Source organism: Hippocampus bargibanti, linkage group LG14, assembly GCF_051943395.1.
Source record: "Hippocampus bargibanti isolate YZ-2025 linkage group LG14, ASM5194339v1, whole genome shotgun sequence".
NCBI lineage: Eukaryota > Metazoa > Chordata > Actinopteri > Syngnathiformes > Syngnathidae > Hippocampus > Hippocampus bargibanti.
In genome coordinates, this window is record NC_142747.1 from 8,724,729 (window position 1) to 8,743,958 (window position 19,230).

The 19,230-nt window shown below is 40.3% G+C and overlaps 1 protein-coding gene across 3 annotated transcripts; it reads left to right on the top strand.

Moving 5' to 3' along the window:
• The first annotated feature begins 1 nt into the window (after window position 1).
• igsf5b (immunoglobulin superfamily, member 5b) lies at window positions 2-9,300 on the top strand. 3 transcript variants are annotated; one of them, XM_089014253.1, is made up of 10 exons: window positions 2-137; window positions 265-372; window positions 1,112-1,420; window positions 2,966-3,093; window positions 3,558-3,723; window positions 4,290-4,421; window positions 5,729-5,753; window positions 7,619-7,707; window positions 7,994-8,058; window positions 8,767-9,300. In XM_089014253.1, exons 2-10 carry the CDS (start codon window positions 324-326, stop codon window positions 8,875-8,877), a joined length of 1,074 nt encoding a protein of 357 aa, XP_088870379.1. In that variant the 5' UTR covers window positions 2-137; window positions 265-323; the 3' UTR covers window positions 8,878-9,300. The 3 variants fall into 3 exon arrangements, with proteins under 3 accessions (XP_088870379.1, XP_088870380.1, XP_088870381.1); XM_089014254.1 differs by lacking the exon at window positions 7,994-8,058; XM_089014255.1 differs by lacking the exon at window positions 7,619-7,707.
• The last annotated feature ends 9,930 nt before the right edge of the window (window positions 9,301-19,230 follow it).

The following is a 19,230-nucleotide window of genomic DNA, read 5'->3' on the forward strand; positions in this document are numbered from 1 at the left end:
GGGCAAAGTTCATTTTGCTAATATTTAACAAGACTTTTTTGGGTGATGTAGCGGACCCTCACACATATTGAGGTAGTGTATTATTGGAATACATTCAACGTGTGCTATTACGTCTGATATTCCACAACGGCAATGAGGTAAGTCAGACGCACTACAATTCATCTTTATTTATTTATTATTTTTTATTTTATTTTTATTCATTTGTACTCATTAAATCCTCATTTAGAATAGAATACAATGTTGATTTATTGTCATTTTGTACAGGCACATTCCAGTTTGAATGCCGCGTTGCAAAATCATTTCATCCATTGAGATGCATAATTATGGACTATTTTGTTCTGCTGATTGTTCTTCTGTTGTGCAGCACTCAAGGTGAGTATTAAGTTAACTGCTGATGTTGATGATGTCATGATGCCGGTGAAATATCCGTTAACAGGCACGGCACATTTGTAAGTGTGGCACCACTTCTGTTTACACCCAAAGGCCATCTAGTTAGAGGAGCTACTAATGATCTGCCTGCACTTTGTTCTGAGTTTTCTTCCATATAATATCAGTAAGATGGAAACAGTGGCCATGGGAATTCACAGTCACTGGTTCTTTGGTCCCAATAGGAATAGGCTCAAATGATGCTCATTAGCGTGCCATTTTCTGATTGCAATAAACTGTTTGTTTGGCCTAATTTTTTTTCTTCTGCAGGCCTCATTTCCTAAATGGATACATAATTTATGATCCTGTATGCCAAGTTCATCGCAAAGGAGATGTACATCAACACCGTAGCATAAACCAATTTGGCCACATCTCTTTTTGCGTTATGCGTACCTTTGATGGGGGACTACATTCCATTGGAGAATGCTTGCCAATTCCACCTTATTTTTCAGATGGGAAAGAACACACAAATTTTGCCAGATAGGAAATGAAATTTGATAGAACAGAATGAATCTATTTCAGAGTCCAATTGTATCAACTCACTTCGACACAGTTCCCCGGCGCCAGCTGGCAACAGATCAGCTCTTTTATTGTTGTGAATATGCAGGGATCAAATATGGAGTCAGATTCTGTTATAATTGCCCCAAAAACATCACTTTAATCTTCTCCGTTAAATGTTTTGCAGTTTCCACTCTACTAAAGCTGTCACCCCTCAGCTTGACTGTCCTTTGTGGGGACGAGGCCCGCTTTACCTGCAGTACCCAGAGTGCGGAGTGGGATGTGATGCTGTGGGAACTGAACAGCACTGTGGTGGTCACCATCTCCAGAATTCATGGCGTGCTTTCCTCCCCAATTCCCAATGTGTCGGCAGAGAAAAACCAGAACGGAGATGGTTGGGTTTTTGTTCTCAAGAGTGTGAAGAGGCTCCATGAGGGGCAAGTGAGCTGTAACCTTGAGGGCAATGACAAGAAAACAGCAAGTCTCTTTGTTCAAGGTCAACATCACATTTCTGCCCTTTTAAATATCCCTCCATCAGTCACGATTTGCAAGGTGGTGGTGTTGGTGGACCCCAAAATAGTAAGCAGGAGGAAGGAAGAGGGTGTATTTGACAATTGGTATTAAATAAAGTCAGCATTAACCAAATCTCAAACAATACAGTCATCAGAACCAAAGGGTCCAAAGTAGCAAACAAAACCATGAATACTACATGGTAAGACGAAATAAACCTGACATTGTGAAACGAACTATGGCCAACACTGAATGGCCGTGCCAGGAGTCCTTTTAACTGCCACTGATTAAAACAACTAACACCTGTGCAGATGCAGGCGGGGCCCTACAGTGCCACCCGTTGGTATTAAATCGAAACGTTACACCAGTGGTGTCAAAGTCATTTTTTGCCGCGGGCCACATTATAGGTATGGTTTCCTCCCGAGGGCCGTTATGATTTTGGGGAATCCATTAGAATGTTTAATCCGATCCACATATTACATATAGAGCACACAACAAATGAATGAATAACTAGTTATCAAATCTGAAGTCAAGAATAATGACTTATTGTGGTTTATATCCAAAAATATGACATTTTGGTTAAGAATTTAGCAAGCATCATGGAATTTCATACGTTTGATTTGCTTTCGCGGGCCGAAAAAAATGATGTGGCGGGCCGGATTTGGCCCGCAGGCCTTGACTTTGACACCTGTGCGTTACTCCATCCATCCATCCATCCATCCATCCATCCATCCATCCATCCATCCATCCATCCATTCATCCGTCCATCCATCCATCCATACATACATACATACATACATACGTCCTTCCATCCATCCGTCCATCATCCATCTATCCAGCTACCTTCAGCGACCTTCTCCTTCTCCTCTTTTGCATCTTTATCCCTAAATTGAGAACTCAGCAGAAAAAAGAACCCACAGCAGAAATAAGCCTACTGTAAAACAAAAGCAAGAGGAAGCCAATGAACCATCACCCTTTCCTATATATTACAGAGAGCCTTGTCAGAACTGCAAATTCCCGCTGACATATTTGCTCATTAACAGTACTGTTAGTGAAACAGCACTCGACCCTCCATGACACACACAACACATCCTACACCCCTTTGGCTGTCTAAAAGCAGACAATTGCTCTGACCTGACACAGGCTTGAAATTATCAGCGCATCCTGGCACGTCTACTTTTGCAGTCAGCAACTCTGTGATTTGTGCACTATAGCCTTCACATTTGGGTGTTGGAAGAGAGCTGCACATCTGCGGCAGATCCTCCCTCCGTCTTTCATTGTTTTACTTGTTTGAATTGGCCTCGATCAGGTAGTTACAGATGTTTATTTTATAATTCCAAATTACTTGGATCACCCTGTACGCCATTTTCTGTCACACTTGTCATCATTACACGAATCACAGTGCAATAAATATTGTGACTTACCAAATTATGGTATATATTATGGTATATATTTTGTGATTGCAAACAGAACTGATGCTCCAACATGTATGCAAGTGTGTGACTTTACCTGTTCTGTTGTTTGATTTCAGAAAAAGGCACAGTGACAGTCTTTGGAGGCAACGCAATAGCTTTAAAAGGGCAATTGGTCCACTTGGAGTGTGATGCCGTGGGTTGGTACCCTGAACCTTCTTTGCATTGGGAAGTCAATGGTAAAAAGGTAAACAAACTGGAAGAACAATACTGGCACATGTTACAATCAGTAAGAATTATGTCAATTAACGCCATGGTGGCAGATGACGGATCCCATCAGCATTGCCTGTTACTGGACGGAATAGTAAAGCTGACACATAACTCTAGGAAAGTGGAAGAGAAAATGATTGGCATGTTTAAAGACCGTGTTTTTCACATGTTTTTCTGGCTGGCAAAATCTTAACTAATGTCAGATGGCGCCACTAGTGTTAGGGTCATTAGCGAATTGCCCTCACAACTAGTAAATTATCTCTTCCACGTCAAAGTGATTGAGTCAACAGGGTAAATGTCTTATTAATTCAGGTGGCCTGGATGAGAACATGGTTGATTTCGAGAGAAAAGCATCCATTTGTTTCCGAAAATGGTTTCAATATGGCAATATGGAGCAACTCCAGTAATCATATGTTTCTCTGTCTGGGCTATGGTGTGGAGTTGAGTCAGAGTGAATACAACCTCAGCAGTGAACACATCGGAAACAACCTCTTCACTGTGAGCAGCAACCTCAGCACGACTGCGACAAAAACCTCATGTGTTGACTGTCTGGTCTCAGTGCCCGCCCTGCGTGAGCCGCTGATGAGCAGCATCCGTCTGACAGTAGGTGAGACAAAACCAGAGTCATATAAAAGCGGCAGGCGAGAATGCCCCATGAAAGCTGTTCCAAGGGAAAAACAATGTGGCAGTCCTTCATGGTGTGTCATCTGCTTGTTACCAGGTGCAAATTCACAAGGATGGGTGAGAAAACTGCAAAGGCTGCCACTGGGCTGCTCAGTGAAAATCAGGCACATCTGCTGATTTTACAGCAATTCTGACATATTATTATTATTAGTAGTAGTATTGGTAGTAGTAGAAGTAGTAGTAATAGCAGTCGCAGCAGTAGTAGTACTATCATTATTATTTTTATTTATTAATGTATTTATTTAATGTATTTATTATTTATTTCTTTACTGAAAAACATTTGTAATAAATCACTGGATTTCTGTAATCACTGGATTTGTGTATGCAATGTGTTTTTTTTAAATCTCAAAATAAAATAGCAATTATAGACGAGAAGGAGTTATTCTTCTCCTGCAGCTCTCATTGTCTGTTTTTGTGAAATGGCATCCAACTTACAAAATCACAAGTTTGCCTCTTTTTTCCCCCCTCGATGTGACCTTCCTTCCTCAGTTGCTGAGGTGGTGGAGGATGAAGATGACTGCACAGTCCCATTGGCGGTCATGTCTTCCTTCACCGCGCTGCTCCTTCTTCTCCTGCTCTGCATCTTTGCTGTCCTTTGGTATAAAGAAAGGAGACAAGCAAGTATGCACTTTTCTTTGAATCGCTTAAGGAAGGGGAAGGGGAAAAAGTATCACCTCACCTCTTCTCATTTCTGCACAGACACGTTGATTAAAGTATAATGAAGGCGGTTACACTCTGTGACGTTGGCCTTCACCAAGGACACACGATATTTTTTTACTGACTGTATAGAGCAAAGATTAGTTGTCATCAGAAATGGATCTCTACTTTTATGTGACCAATTTTGGACATGTGACTGAAAAGTGAAAGGTAAAAATGGGAGAGCAGCTGAGAAATATTACGTACATACACACACATACATATATTGCACCATGACATATAATATTAAAACAGCACAAAAACAAAAATGCCCTGAGTCACACATTTTAAAAGTTGTCGTAATCCCCGTAACTAATTGGAAAGCAGAGTAAGGGACTCGCGGCTGTGGTTTGGGGCAAAGGGATTAACTCTTGACAGACACATTCTGTTGCTGACTGCTCCTTTCGCGTTGACTCTCATTTTTACATCCCAGTGATTTGAACTCAAGAAAGGCTGGATGAATGGTTTGCATCTCAATGAAGGTGCTTTGTCACTCTCTTTAATCAAGCCACGTGATGTGTGCTTTGCAATTATAGAAAAAAATAGAATCAGCTGCCATGGTTTCCCACAGAGACTTAAGGAGGGAAGGGGACCGGGAAGGGGGTATTATTAAATGACAATGGCAGTTTTTCTCCCTGAAATAGTCACGGTCGTATATGTCTCACTGGAGCTAACATTGTCTACACCCTTATGATAGGATGTTGAAGCCTTGTTACAAAACTCATTATAATTCAGCTAACCGGAAGGCTATGAGAGCAGAATCCTAAACTAATAATTGCTGTTGTGTTTTATAGTGGTCCTCTGTCCTTCATGCCGTGAGAAAGCATAATTGCTCTACGCTTTATGTAACGCAGGGGTGTCAAACTCATCTTTGTCACCGGCCACGTTGTAGTTAGAGTTTCCCATTGAGGGCCGTAATGAATTTTGGGAAAATGTATGTTTTATCCCCTCCAAATATTACATAGACAGCGGACAACAAATGGATGATAACTATTTTTAAAATCACAAATCAACAATAATAACTGTTATTGTGGATTATATGACAATTTGAAATTTTGCTTCAGATTTTAGCAAGCATCACGGAACTTGACGTGCTTGATTTGCTTTGGCGGGCCACATAAAATGAGCCAGATCTAGCCCCTGGGCCTTGACTTGACACCTGTGATATGACAGGAACTTAATTTCTACAATTCATACCCTAAAAATAATACCATTGTCTGTTTGCCCTTCAGAGAGAATCTCACAAGACACAATAAGGTAAGATTTCAAATGTCTGTATGTGCATTTCCCAAAACTAGTGTGGAAAGCAAATAATTACCAATCTGGCTTCCTTTAAAATTCAGGGTATTTTTATTATTGAGCTCCCAAATCAATTGAGATTTAGAAATAGCTTGCATGAAATAAACATGTTACAGTCAATCTGTAGAACTGAACAAACGTGGGGAGAAGACTGACTGGCAGCAATACATTCACGGGCACCCCTAAAATAAATAGATTCGTTAATGATGTCATGCCCCGAGTTGGCATTGAGTATCAAGTGACCTGCAACATGAGTGGCTCTGAGAAACCCAAAGTGAAGATTGTGTGGAGATGTAAGTTACATAAATAAATAAATAAATAAATAAATAAAAATAACATCTGTGAGCAGGCATAAACTACCGGTATTTGAAATGCAGAGAAAGTATCATATTCACTTTGCTGCTGACAATCGTGTTTTATAAACACAATGTTCCTTCTAAGTTCCATGAGCATTCTGTGAGCATACCTTAAAAGCAGATTTGATAAATGTAGCTGTATTGAGTTGACATAAGATGGCTGCACTATTTACACGAGTCAATGCAGGTTTTTTTAATCACATGTGATTATTATTATTAACAACAACAACAACAACAACAACAACAATAATAATAATAATAATAATAATAATAATAATAATAATACATTTCATTTATAAGCGCCTTTCAAAACTTTTAAGGTCACTTTTCAGTCACAGGATAAGTTTTTCTGTGGGTGAGCAGCGGCAGCTACACGCATCCGCGTTCACTCAACCCAGAATAACTCAAATAGATAGAAAGCTAGCTTGCTCGCTAATAGAATATGCTGGTCAAACCAGTGTCACACTTGTCCAAAACCTGATTACATGATGCAGGTCTGTTCACCCCCCTGCAAAAAAAATGAATACAACTACCTTTTATATCAAAATACACCAAATTATCGAATAGATATTTGTGACATAAATAAAATCATATTACTTTTATTTCAGTGCACGTGCCTTTTAATAATAAAATGAAAATAAATACATCAATGTAATTTGTTTAAATGTGTTTCCGCATTGTCCACTTATAAATAATAAAAGACATGTCATTTAATAAATAACAATAACTTCTAGTCAACTGATCTCTGAAACAGACAATGTTTGTATATGGGGCCCAACATTGTTTTTTTTTGTGAATGGAGCGAACCAAATGTCTGCAGCCTCTTTTCGATGTTAGTGTAGTTGTGTTATGTATACATACATCAATGTGTGTAGAAATTTAATGTTTGTGTGTGTGTGTGTGTGTGTGTGTGTGTGTGTGTGCGTGCGTGTGCGCGTGTGCGTGCATGTGCGTGTGTGTGTGTGTGTGTGTGTGTGTGTGTGTGTGCGTGCGTGTGCGTGTGCCAAATGTCAGTGTCATTGTGTGTGCTGCGAGGGTGAGAAGAGTGTGCAATTGTTGAAGCCCGCAGCTTAGAAGGAAACATTGGTGGTAACCTATGGCAACTGTTCCCTCCATTTAAGGAAGATTTCAACTGCTGAAACACGAACTAACTGACGAGGAGCTTTGGTCAATCATGTCGACTGGGTCAATGTCTGTGTCCAAAATGATTCCGATCTTTACACTGTCACAGAAAGGCGAGAATATTTCAATGCGTGAGTCCAAGGTTTGAACAGAACTAGACCCCTGCCCACGATCGAAAATGACAGCATCTGTCCATTTTTCCGCCCTGTACAAGCACTTGACATGGCAGCAGGCAGATTTGACAGGTGGCATGCCCTGAATGTTTAATGACACCAAAACTCCATAGTAGCTGAAACAAGTACATGTGTTTTTAAATGTGACCTTTGCTTGTTTGGATAATTCCAGTCGTGGGGAATGGAACAATGGCCTGAGTGTGCCTGCTGCGTCTCCTAATGGCACGGTCAACTTGGGATTTATGAGTGAGGCCGCAACAGGTGAGTATCACAGGCAGAAGGGGGTCGAGTAGCCAAAATTGTACTCGAGTAAGCCTACTGTTCCTTGGCACAAAAATATACCAATAGATGAAAAAAGAATAGTGTAGGCCCAATTCACATCCAGTAAATTATTTTCGTCTTTAGTGTACAGTATATCAGTGTGAATTTTCGACAAGTTTGGTCAATGACGAGCGAGTTCCCAGAAGCGTCGTCCATCAGGCAAAAGTAGCTGATCTGCAAGCTGTAAGGTTAGATGGGGCTGAATTGATTTTCTCGCACCTTGCAGATGCTGTTTACAAAGAGATAATCAAGGGAATTCAGAACAGGAAGGATTTGGTCAGCGTTGAGAAGGTAAGCTAGAGAAAGACAACAACAACAGATCAGGGAGAAAGAAGGATTCTTCAGTCTGCTAATATTGACAGACTCAATCCATAGATTTAATGAGTATATGGGTGTGCGCACAAACAGTGGTCCCCAACCTTTTGTCCGCTGCGGCCCGCCCACTATACAGACCCTTTTTAAATTCTGGTGTGAGTTTGGGTCTTCCTTAGGGGTAGTCCAGTGTTCCAACAATAAACACAAATCCAGTTTTTTGTCACCAGTATTGAATGACTTTTTAGCGTTAGCAATGCAATTAGCAACAAAGTATACCGCGATCAAGCTTCAGAACATTTGTTGATAAATCATCTTTGACAGTGTGGCTCATTTAGGGAGCCAATGGCTCATATTGGGCATTCCACAGATGCATCGCTTTCATGGGCAGAGGCTTTTGTGTTTCATCCTCACGGGGCCTTCAAGACATGGCAAAGAAACTTTCCAAATACGTTTTGCTCATTTTGGTAGCTTGCGGGTTTAATATTAGCGTCACAAAACCGAGCCAACTTGAATTGAATCAAGAGTCAATCTTAGCGAGATGTGATGTTGAGAATCTGGGGACCACTGCAAAGCATCTACAGATTTACTGCTGCTCTCAACCATTTTCAAAACTTCCAACAAAAATAGGGACTTTCTACTTTCAAATTGGCCTCTTCGACTAAATCCGTATTTTGTGTCCCTCAGGTCCCTGACGTTGTAACATCTCGCAGTCTATGTGTGCATAGCGACGGTCGCGCCCAAGTTGACCTTTCAGAGAAGAACCCGAAGATCACCCGGAGAGTTACAACAGTTTAAATGTGGTTGCAAAGTATTTTCGCCAAGATTTTCCATTTTTTTGTATAGCCACTGATTCAGTGCAAGACCTTTTAGTTAAAACGAAACGTTGTCATGTGATGACATGATGATATACAAAAATCCCCAATAGCAAGTATTTAAAGTCTATTTGAGTAATTTGGACAATGTAGCACACTGGTCTCAAACTTAAGGCCCGGGGGGGCCAAATCTGGCCTGCCACATCATTTTATTCGAACTGCGAAAGAAAATCAAACTTGTGATTTTCCATAATGTTTGCTAAAGTCTGAACCAAAATTTCAAATCGTCCCATGTAAACCACAACAGTCATTATTTTTTACTTCAAATTTGAAAACGAGTTATTCATTCATTTGTTGTGTGTTCTGTATGTAATATGTGGAGGGCATTAAACATTCTAATGGCTTACCCAAATTCATCACGGCTCCCGAGAGGAAAACGTAACTACAATGTGGCCCGCAGCAAAAAAAAAAATAGTTTGACACCTGTGATGTAGCAGATCCCCTGCCGGGTTAACTGTAGACGTCTGCTTTTTCCAGGAGCATTTCTCTTGATAATGAGGCGCTAAAAGAAACAAGTCGTCTGGCCAATTTATTGAAACAACCATTACAAATGTGCACATTTGGAGCTCCTCCTTCTTTTGCTATCTTTACATGCCCAATAATTGGCTTCTAAGAATATCACTGTGCCACTGCAGTTGGGGGTGGTGGTGGATCTCTGCTGCACATTGATTGATGCCCTGATGGAGGCGAGGACCCGGTGCGACTCTTAGGTTGGATTGATTTTATGCACGCTGTGGCGGACAAAGACACATGACAGCATTTGAACAGCAAGTGTCATCATCATCTAATCTGAAGAGGAGTCTGCCCTGGTGTTTAAGTGCATTTTCAGAACAACCATAATCCACTGAGGGCTTCTTGCTTTTTTATGCATCTCCGATTCATTGTTCAAGTCACGGGGGACTTGAGGAGGAGCCGTCGACGGCGTGCAAATGAACACAAGCGTGATTGTTTGAGCGGTTGCGGGGTCGTGAGTGTCTCCGTAGTGACGTACGTAACAACAGATTTATCTCTGCGTGAAGATAACATTTGCATTTCATAATGGCAAAGGATGAAGACTGGAGTGTCGGGGATGAAAGTCTGCCAGACCTTCACCACATCGTTTCATCATTGGGAATGACATGAATCTCACAAAAACCAACATTTTCCCCATGGAGAAACATTTTTCACATCTGTGCATTTTTTCTACTAGGTGTAAGCCAAGGTGCATGTTTATTTGATTACGTGTCACATATGATAATTCAAGAGTACAAAGGAACGATGAGATGCAATATGCTGTCCTTTGTCACCTCCTGGGAGTGCTTGAAAGACAGGAAAAAAAGCAATCAGCGTTGTCTGTTTTGTTAAATGGAAAAAACACTTTCATTTCATTCAAGGTTGGTGCATATCCTGATTGGAGCTTTGCTTCTACATTTGATTTATCTATTCTGGCAACACTGATTAGCTGCATATGGCTCGGCCTTTCGTAGAGAAGCAAAGTGGGTGCAGGGTTAGGATCTACCAGGCGGCAACCCAAAGCATATTTGTAAAATACTTACACATGAATGAAGTCAGAGTGAAAATGTCTTACTTTATAATTGTTGGTGTGCATGATTTTGCCGATTGCACGTGTGCAGTCATTTTCAACAAGCACCTTGAGAGAATGGCTAACCAAACGCAAAAGACAATGAGCATGTTTTCTCTCCTTTGTAATTAACACAGACGAGTTGGTTGTTACTTGCAAGGTCAAGGCGAGAATGCTTAGTAACAAATAACTCCCCAGCTGCTGTTGCCGGTCTTAAAATGAATGATCTTGAGGCCATAAATTAAACATAACCATTTTTTTAAACCCAGGTCCAGAAGTGTTGAGACAATTAGTTTTTTTTTCATTTGTTCCTACACGCCCACATTAAAATGTCTTCAGGCATTTTCATTCAGATTTGTCTAGCTGAGTGATTAACTCATTCACTGCCAGAGGATGTGGAAAATTTGCCCACTCCAGTGCCAGGGTTTTTGTCATTGTCACTTGAATTCCAGGATTCACAGAATATTGACTTTTAGGACTATATAAACATTCAATGCAGCGTAAGAAACCTTAAACTATCTTCTTTCTTCAGAAAAAAAGAGTTTGTTCCTAAATTATATGGATCTGAAGTTATATGAGCTTGAAATGGGGGCGGCTGTCCAAAATACAATACAAACATCTTGGTTTATGTTGTACTTTAACAACAACTGAGGCTAGAACAATGCACTAACAATGAAAAAAGAGAAATGCTGCCCTTTTGTGGAAGGTAAAAAACTTGCCAGAAGCTATGGCCTGCGCTTTATCGGCACCCAAAAAAATAATCGAATATGAACTTGTGCGTAAGTCACATACTATGCTGTTTCCCCAACTTAAAGGACAACCGACGTCACTTTTTTGTTTCTTAACTGACATCAGAAAAACGTTTTATAGCATGTAAAATACCCAAAACACGCAGGATGATATTTTTATTCAAATGCAAAACACTAATAAAAATGACTTAAAGTGTCCAAAATCTGCAAAGAAATTTAGCTGCGAATTGGGCCTTTTCAGAAAGTCCCGCCCCCAGTTCGTGACGTCACGCCAAGACGTCTTGCATTGCTGCAGAATCAAAACAATGGCTTCAGATTCGGAGAATATGCTTTCTTGTTACACCTCCAGTTATGAATATGATTCAAATAGTTCTGAAGAGGAAAGCATGTTTGCAATCGATTAAAGAATTTATTCCATGCCATTAAGAGGCAACAGAGGGGAGATGTCTCAACGAAAAAGAGGCACAAAATGGCGACCTCCTGTGACCACCTCCGTTTCCACAGGCAGATAAATTCCTTATACGGAGCTTGGACGCCCTCTTCTGGCAGCTTTTGGGTGCAACACGAGGTCCCCAGACCAAACAAGTACAGCAAAATACATTGACGTGATGGAAGGACCGCAACAATGCGTCTTTTTTTCGGTCAGGCTTCCTGACCGAACAAGACTTCCTGAATATTCAGCGTGAGTCTTAAAACCTAAAATATAGCTATATGCGGTGGAATCTTATTAAACTACGCTCAGTAGAAGTCATTTGAAGCCATTTTACAAATTATGGACACAACTTGTCCGGAGACGTCGGTTGTCCTTTAAGTTATGTATTTAACAGTGGAGAAATCTGACAGGACAGAACCAAACAAAAAAGATATGCAAAATAGTGGACAGGTTTTCCAAGGTATCTCATAATCACGTTGATAAATTAATGCAGCATATTTTTGATCCAGCTTTCCACTCGGTTTTCATTAGAATGTGCCAGTCGTGATGTGGTGTCTGGTTGGTGTACAATCCATTACTTGATGAATTTATTAAAAAAAAAATATTCCCGATGGTTTATCTTCTGAAAAAAATGGCTATGAGAAATTTTAAGGTTTGGAAATCAGTAGGTTGCACATTTAAATGTAAACCTATGAAGCTATATGACAATCATTAACACAAAGATGGGACCTATTTTTTAATTATGGAAAACAGAAAATAGAATGCTGGCATAGTTTGGGGCTGTTATTTGTCACCAGATGGCTGACACAGATCTTGACTTTGGAAATCACAACTCATCAGTGAATGTGAGAAGAGAGTGTCCCCCCCTCTCTCTCGTGCAAAGCTTTCATCATCGCTACCTTCTGTTTCCTCGCACCCACATGCTTGGCGTCGAAGCAGCAGGCTATTAAACAAATTAGATTTCCTCTAGTGGCCCTGACAGAGATAGGCAGAAGTGGAGATGCCTCATATATGACCTGCTTGGGCTTAACATTAAACCTCCCCAGGGCTTACTCAGGTGTCACTTGCGCAGATCAAAAAATGGGAAAGACTGTGAGCAACTTTTTGGCAGCAGTATGTGCCAGTTTAGCTTCATTTGTTTTGGCTTTCTTGGCCAAAGAAAAGTGGAAAACCTGACCATCATGTAAAATTCTGTAATTTATTTATCCTCAAAGATATTTCAGCAGACGACACAGCTATGTGTAACATGGTTTCTGTCGGCTGGATGCTATATGCTAACCCCAACCGGCAGCCAAGAGCAATATTCAAACGTACAGTGAGACCTCAACTTACAAACACCTTATCTTACAAACTTTCCGTCTTACAAACGTCAAATTTATGAAAATTAAACCTTATAATAAGCACTATTTTCATAATACACACCCACCATGGCTGGCGGAGTGATCTTCGGCGGAAGCACATGACCGAACAGCATCAGAGGTTAAGTTACCAACAGTCCTTACGGAAAGTGACTCTCCTTCCATAAGCCATCAACGACCATCAAAAAGGTAAATAAAACTTTATTTTACAGCACAGTACATTTCTTTAATTACAGTCCTCGTGTAATGCGCCTCTCTTTCCAAACAGCAATTCCCTTTGACCTTCGACCTCCAACGCCATTCCATCAAGCATAAATGCCCATCACAAATGTAAATAAAGTGACTTTATGATACAATGCAGTGTATTTCTTTCATTACAATACAATAGGACATTTATTATACATAAAATAAGGTATGTTGTGTGTAGTTTTAAGGCTTATTTAGTTGAAAAGTATATTTTATGGAAACCCGGGAACGGATTATTCCCATCTTAATGGTTTCCTATGGGATTTTTTTTTGAGATACACACTTTTCGCCTTACACGCTCTGTCTGGGAACCAATTAAGTTCGTAAGTTGAGGTCTCACTGTATTTGTCATTGTTGCTAGCAATGTCCCTCATACTGTACCCTATATGAATCATCGAAATTTCATAAATTGAATGGGATACAGTTCCCAAGACACAATAACAACTTCCTGCTACCAATTAGTGACACGTCAGCACCCTCTTTCCTTGGCCCGTGTTTAAAATGGAACCTGTGACTAATAGTTCTCTGTTGCCCAGCAAGCCATCTCAAATGTTGTGTTACAGTCTACTTTCCAGTTCTTGTTCATTAGCACTGATGTAAAAGATGCACTGGCCCAAATTCCTCATATATAATGGCTTAATAGAGGCTTTAAAACATAACTAGTCACCCTCTTTTCCGCTTTATGCGCATTTGTGCCTAGCCGTGCATACTAACGTGGCTAACGTGTAAAAAGCTGTGCCCCTTCTTTTGGGGATGACTTGATTCAAACAAGGCTGTTTGGTCAGTGGCAATTAGGTGACCGTTGCTTCGTTTGGGCTCCCAGGCTAAAAGCGGAACAGTTGCACAGATGATATAACTTAAGAAATCCTCTCACACATCAGCCTCCGCTTCCAAGCCCACACGGCGATAGTGAATTTGTACCATTTTGGGGTCATTAATTCCAATTAATAAAGTTTAGGCTAAAATCTTTGATGCATCCACACTGCCATTAATGTGTACATTTTTTCGATGCATGAGGTTCACAACTATTCATCAAAGTATACAACTAAGGGCAGTTCATTGAGGGGCTAAAAATAGAAATCTAAATGTATTTTTTTCCCTATTTCCAACGAGGCGGTTCACTGCAGATGATTTAGTCTTCTTGGCGACACCGCTACGGGTATCATCACCGACTGAATTCTGCTGCCTGGCTGAGCGGAGTAATACCACTGCATCAGAGTCATTTCCAATCCCATGCTGTCTCTGTTTCCTCCACTCTCTTTGTGACTCACTGTGTTATGTGAGTTCACATTCAGTCATTTATACTTCCAAAATCAATAAATGGATGTAATGGTAAACTGAGAAAAAATATATTTTTTTTCTCCCCAGACTGACCAAGTGAAAGCTGTGGACATAGAAACATTACATGCACTCACTCTCCTTACGCATGCCTACAAAGCACCTCTCTGAATGGTTCGGAATGAGAACATTAATACTTCCAAGAGCGGAAAAAGATGTAGAATGAACACAATGTACTGTGATATTACAATCTTCAGTATACCCAACAAGTCGTGTGGGTCACAGCTATTGTGACTAATTGCATCATGACTTCTGCAGAGACTCTCCAGCTGTCATCCCACGCACGTTAATCCACAATCATTTTCTTTTTACACCCATGTAGAAATTACGAATATAAAAAAGAGCAATAATTAAGGTTGATTGTCTTAAGTCTCACCCCTCCACTTCCTTGCAATTCTCCATGCACTGTTTGGCAAATGGAAGAAATCCATTACATTCTTTTGTTGAATGTTCTGTACTTGAATTGGTTTCATTATGAGACTTGTCTTCTTTCAAGTTAGTATGGTGAGAGAATAATCACGCATTCGTCTCCATGCTTGTGTGTATTGATCAACCAAAGATGTTCGCTTTTGTGCTCTGCTGGAGTCTTTTTGTGCTGCATGTCAGGGTGTCCTTTGCTTTGTGTGATTAAAAAAATGCCTGGAGAAACATTTGGGCATCCAGTGCTCTAATTTATGACTTGGAACTTGTGGGGTTGCCAGTAGTCTCCCGGCTGGTCTCCCGGCTGGTCTCCTGGCTGGGCTCTAATCAAACTCATAATTTCTGCTGTTTATTATTACTCTCTGTGTGGATACCATCTGATGTTGAATTGTCTAAACTTCTCTGCTGCTGTACAGAAGAGGTGGTTAAAAAGGTATTAGTTTGTGTGGCCAACATTCCTCATATTATGATCACATTAGAATGTCATTTTCTTGTTTTCTGACGATGTTATCCCCACCCACCATGTCTTAAAGAAGATGAACTATGATTTTCAATGTCTTCAATAGTTGCATGGCGTCTCAATAAAAGATCTCTGGCATTCTCGGGTCAAGAGACAAGAAGAATTGCAGCGCTTAATATGTATTTGTCACTCTTTGATGCAAATCACACCTTTTCTGGGGGTGTTTGTGGTGATAATGGAAACTTCTGGTTACTCTGAGACTCCCGCCAGAGAGAGAAATGTTTGTCTAATCTTCAGAAGTTTCTGACAGGTCATGACTGCCCATCAGCTCGGTATTTACCATCTCAAATAACCCTGAACAAATTAAATATTTTTTCATTTCTCCACTGAGCGCATTTGATTGTGTGTCAAATCTTTATGTGCCTCATATGAATGATTTGTGACTATGCACATCTGTGACTCTCATGACAAAAATCAATATAATGACTGGATCGCGCTTAATACAGATAATGCAACTATTAAGGAATAAACACAATACCACACTTTGATTACAAAAAAACAAATGCATCTCAAATGTAAAATGTAAAATGCAAAATGCAAAATGCAAAAATATAAAACATAAAATATACAATATAAAATTAAATGTCATATGAAGGTGAGCGGCAAAGATATCATCACTATATCACTACCGCAATTGGGATACGTTGATGTATTATAAAGCATTTTGAAAAATGTTCTGAGCAAACCACATTTTGATCACCGTGCCTTTGCTAACTTTAATGCTAACATTCTTTCCAGCTTGACCACAGACGTGTGACAAAGAAACATAAAGAAATATTATTTCTACACTCCCTGTAATATTATTTTTACACTCCCTGTATTATCTCACTCCTTTTTCTGTAGTAAATAAGCCAAAGCAGCAGTTTTTTTTTAAATAACACTAAATTATAAAAGCTACATTTGCAAAGGGCCCATGGTGAGCGCTGGATGGTTGTTCTTTAATCAAGCGTGTGAAGACATGAAATTTTCAATTGAGTCATAAAATGCTCCAAGGCTTACAAATGAGCTACCTGATATGAAGGGAAATGAGGCTGCCTTCTCCTCTGAAGCTTGTTGCTTGACTGTGGGATTTGAATCAGAGTGGAAACTCGACGCCTCGACTTTTGAATCACTTCACTGATTAAAGCCTGCGTAGACCGTCTGGTGCACAAGTCCAATCCTGCATTAGTACAACACATCAGAGAGGAATTGTTGGCGGAAATAATATGATGCACTACCCACTATTATCGATGGATTTTGATCGTAAGACATTCATGTTGTAAAAACAACAACATGGGCGCCCGCATCCTGTAGTATAATCTGTTAATTAAACCGTTGGGATTCTTTCGTCATGTGATGAAAACCCTTCTTCTGTTTTGTTGTGTTGGAGGGACTTGGACCATAGACTGTGAATGGGAATGCAACTTCAAACTTCAAAGACCATTTTGTTGCGCCGATCACGGTAATATACAATAATGCTATTGTACATCTTCCTCATCATTCTATATTTTATATCATGCAAAATAAATTATAAGATAGATAGACACATAGACCTGCACTGAAATTCCTGAATGTGCTAATTTTAGAAACTACCAAGACATGGTTACGCCCGGTTCTTTGAAAAGTATTAATGTTTCCATGCATCTCGACTCAGGTTACCGTAGTCTAAAGCTTAAGACATTTCAAAGCACTTAACTTCACTTACGGCCGTAATTACACGCAGATTTAGTCAGAATGATGCAGATTTAATATGTGAACCATGTGCACTGTATGGTATCAGCAGATAAAAAAAAAGTGCAGTTTGTGTGCACCAGGCACCATTGTCGGGTGTATATTGTAAGAATTGTAGCCATGACCAGCCATTAAAATCATATTGTGCAAAGACATCAAATATTTAATCCTGGCTGAGAGACATGGTTAATAAAACATGACTGCTGCAAGTGGTATGACATGTATATACCTGGTTGTGAAAATAATTTATATTGCATAAAAGTATGAAATAGACAGTGTTTAAAAAGTCCAAGTTAAACATAAATGGTTCCTTGGAAATGCAAAGACTTCAACCAAGATTTTAAGATTTCAACCTTGCTCTGTAGATTTCAATGACATGTTTAAGGTGAGCGCAGATTCTGTTTTTGTGCCGCCAATGCTTGGCTTGTCTACATACTGTTTTGTGAGCTTTAACCAGCAGGGCATTTTTCTATGGTGACTTTTTCCTGACTTTGGGGAATCCATTATATGTGGTCAAAACTTCAGAGAAGAAAACTTTTAAAAGGTCAACAGAAGCTGAAGGCAGACTTGGTGATAGCATGAAAGCCCAAGCGAAGAATGTTCTCAAGAATCTTTCCATCAATATAATGCTTTGTGATTAACCTCAGCTCCACCCTGTTGAAATTAGGAGGAGCTGATGTTTCAAATAAAACTGAGTAATGATCGGAGAGGGCAATATCAGTCAGCACCGCCTCCTAAACAGTTTAATCGTTGCAAACAAATTGATCCAAGTACCCGTTGTGATGCATTGAATCTGTCACATGGAGATAAAGCCCAATTATGCCCATGAGGTTTGAAAGTTATTGAGCATTTCCATCTTTCAAATTGTCAACATCAATATTAAAATTTGGGAGGTCGGTAAATAGTTAAAAGTGTTGCTTGTTGGGAGAATTTGGCCTGAAGAGCAGCATATTCTTCTGTTCCTGTTGTTTTTTTGTTTAAAAAAAGCCCCAAAATGGGGACAGGCGATTCATGTCTTTCTTTATTTGTTGTACAGTAACGTCAAAGAAAAGAGACATTGTTAAGTTGGACGTTTTTGTTTACCATTGAGGAGATTCCAGTAAAACAATTCCTGTTCAAAAACATAACAAACAGGGACATTTTCCATCACCTTACAGACGCAGGGCTGCGTTTTCTACTCCTGCAAGTGCATAAGCACAGTGTGTTTTGTTCACGTTGCTATTTTAATCAGGCTGTTACCAGGTAAAGTCGAGTGAAAAGCTTTTGTGCTTTTTTTTACTGGACGTGCCCCCTATTGCATCTTCCCATAATCCACTTGGCATGCTTTGCAATCCCATGCTGAGACCTGCCTCACGGCGACATTCACTGTCTCCCATGTTTTGAAGAATTTCACCGCTCGCCTTCCCTGAAGACAAAATCAATACCCCCCCATCCGTCTTTGTATGTCTCGATTTCATCTCCCCTGACAATGCTGTTACACATATTGAAGAGGTGAGGTACTGTACATGCATTGATGAACGGTATTTTATTTTTAGATGGGTGCTTTACAGCAAGGTCCGCAACACCCAGGCCGAGGACAGGTCTCGGGCCCTGGGACATTTGCAACCGGGCCACACAGTAAGAAAAAAATATTGCTGGCCCATTTAGAACATATTAAAACATTGATTGGTAGGGATTAAACAACAACAAGAATAAGAAGAATGATAATACTTGTCATGATCTGGTTGCTGACCAACGGGTGGCCGGCCGAGACCTGTTCCCATACGGCCGTCCGGGGTGCCACTCTGTGCCTGGCAGTGCAACGTCCACGTCGAGCCATGCGTCGTCACGTGATTGTGCTAGAAGGGTCGCACACACGTCCACGACGATCCATGCCGCGTCTTCGTCCACGTCAGGCTGAGTCCCGTTCCCATCAGGCCACCGCCCATCATATGCTGGAGA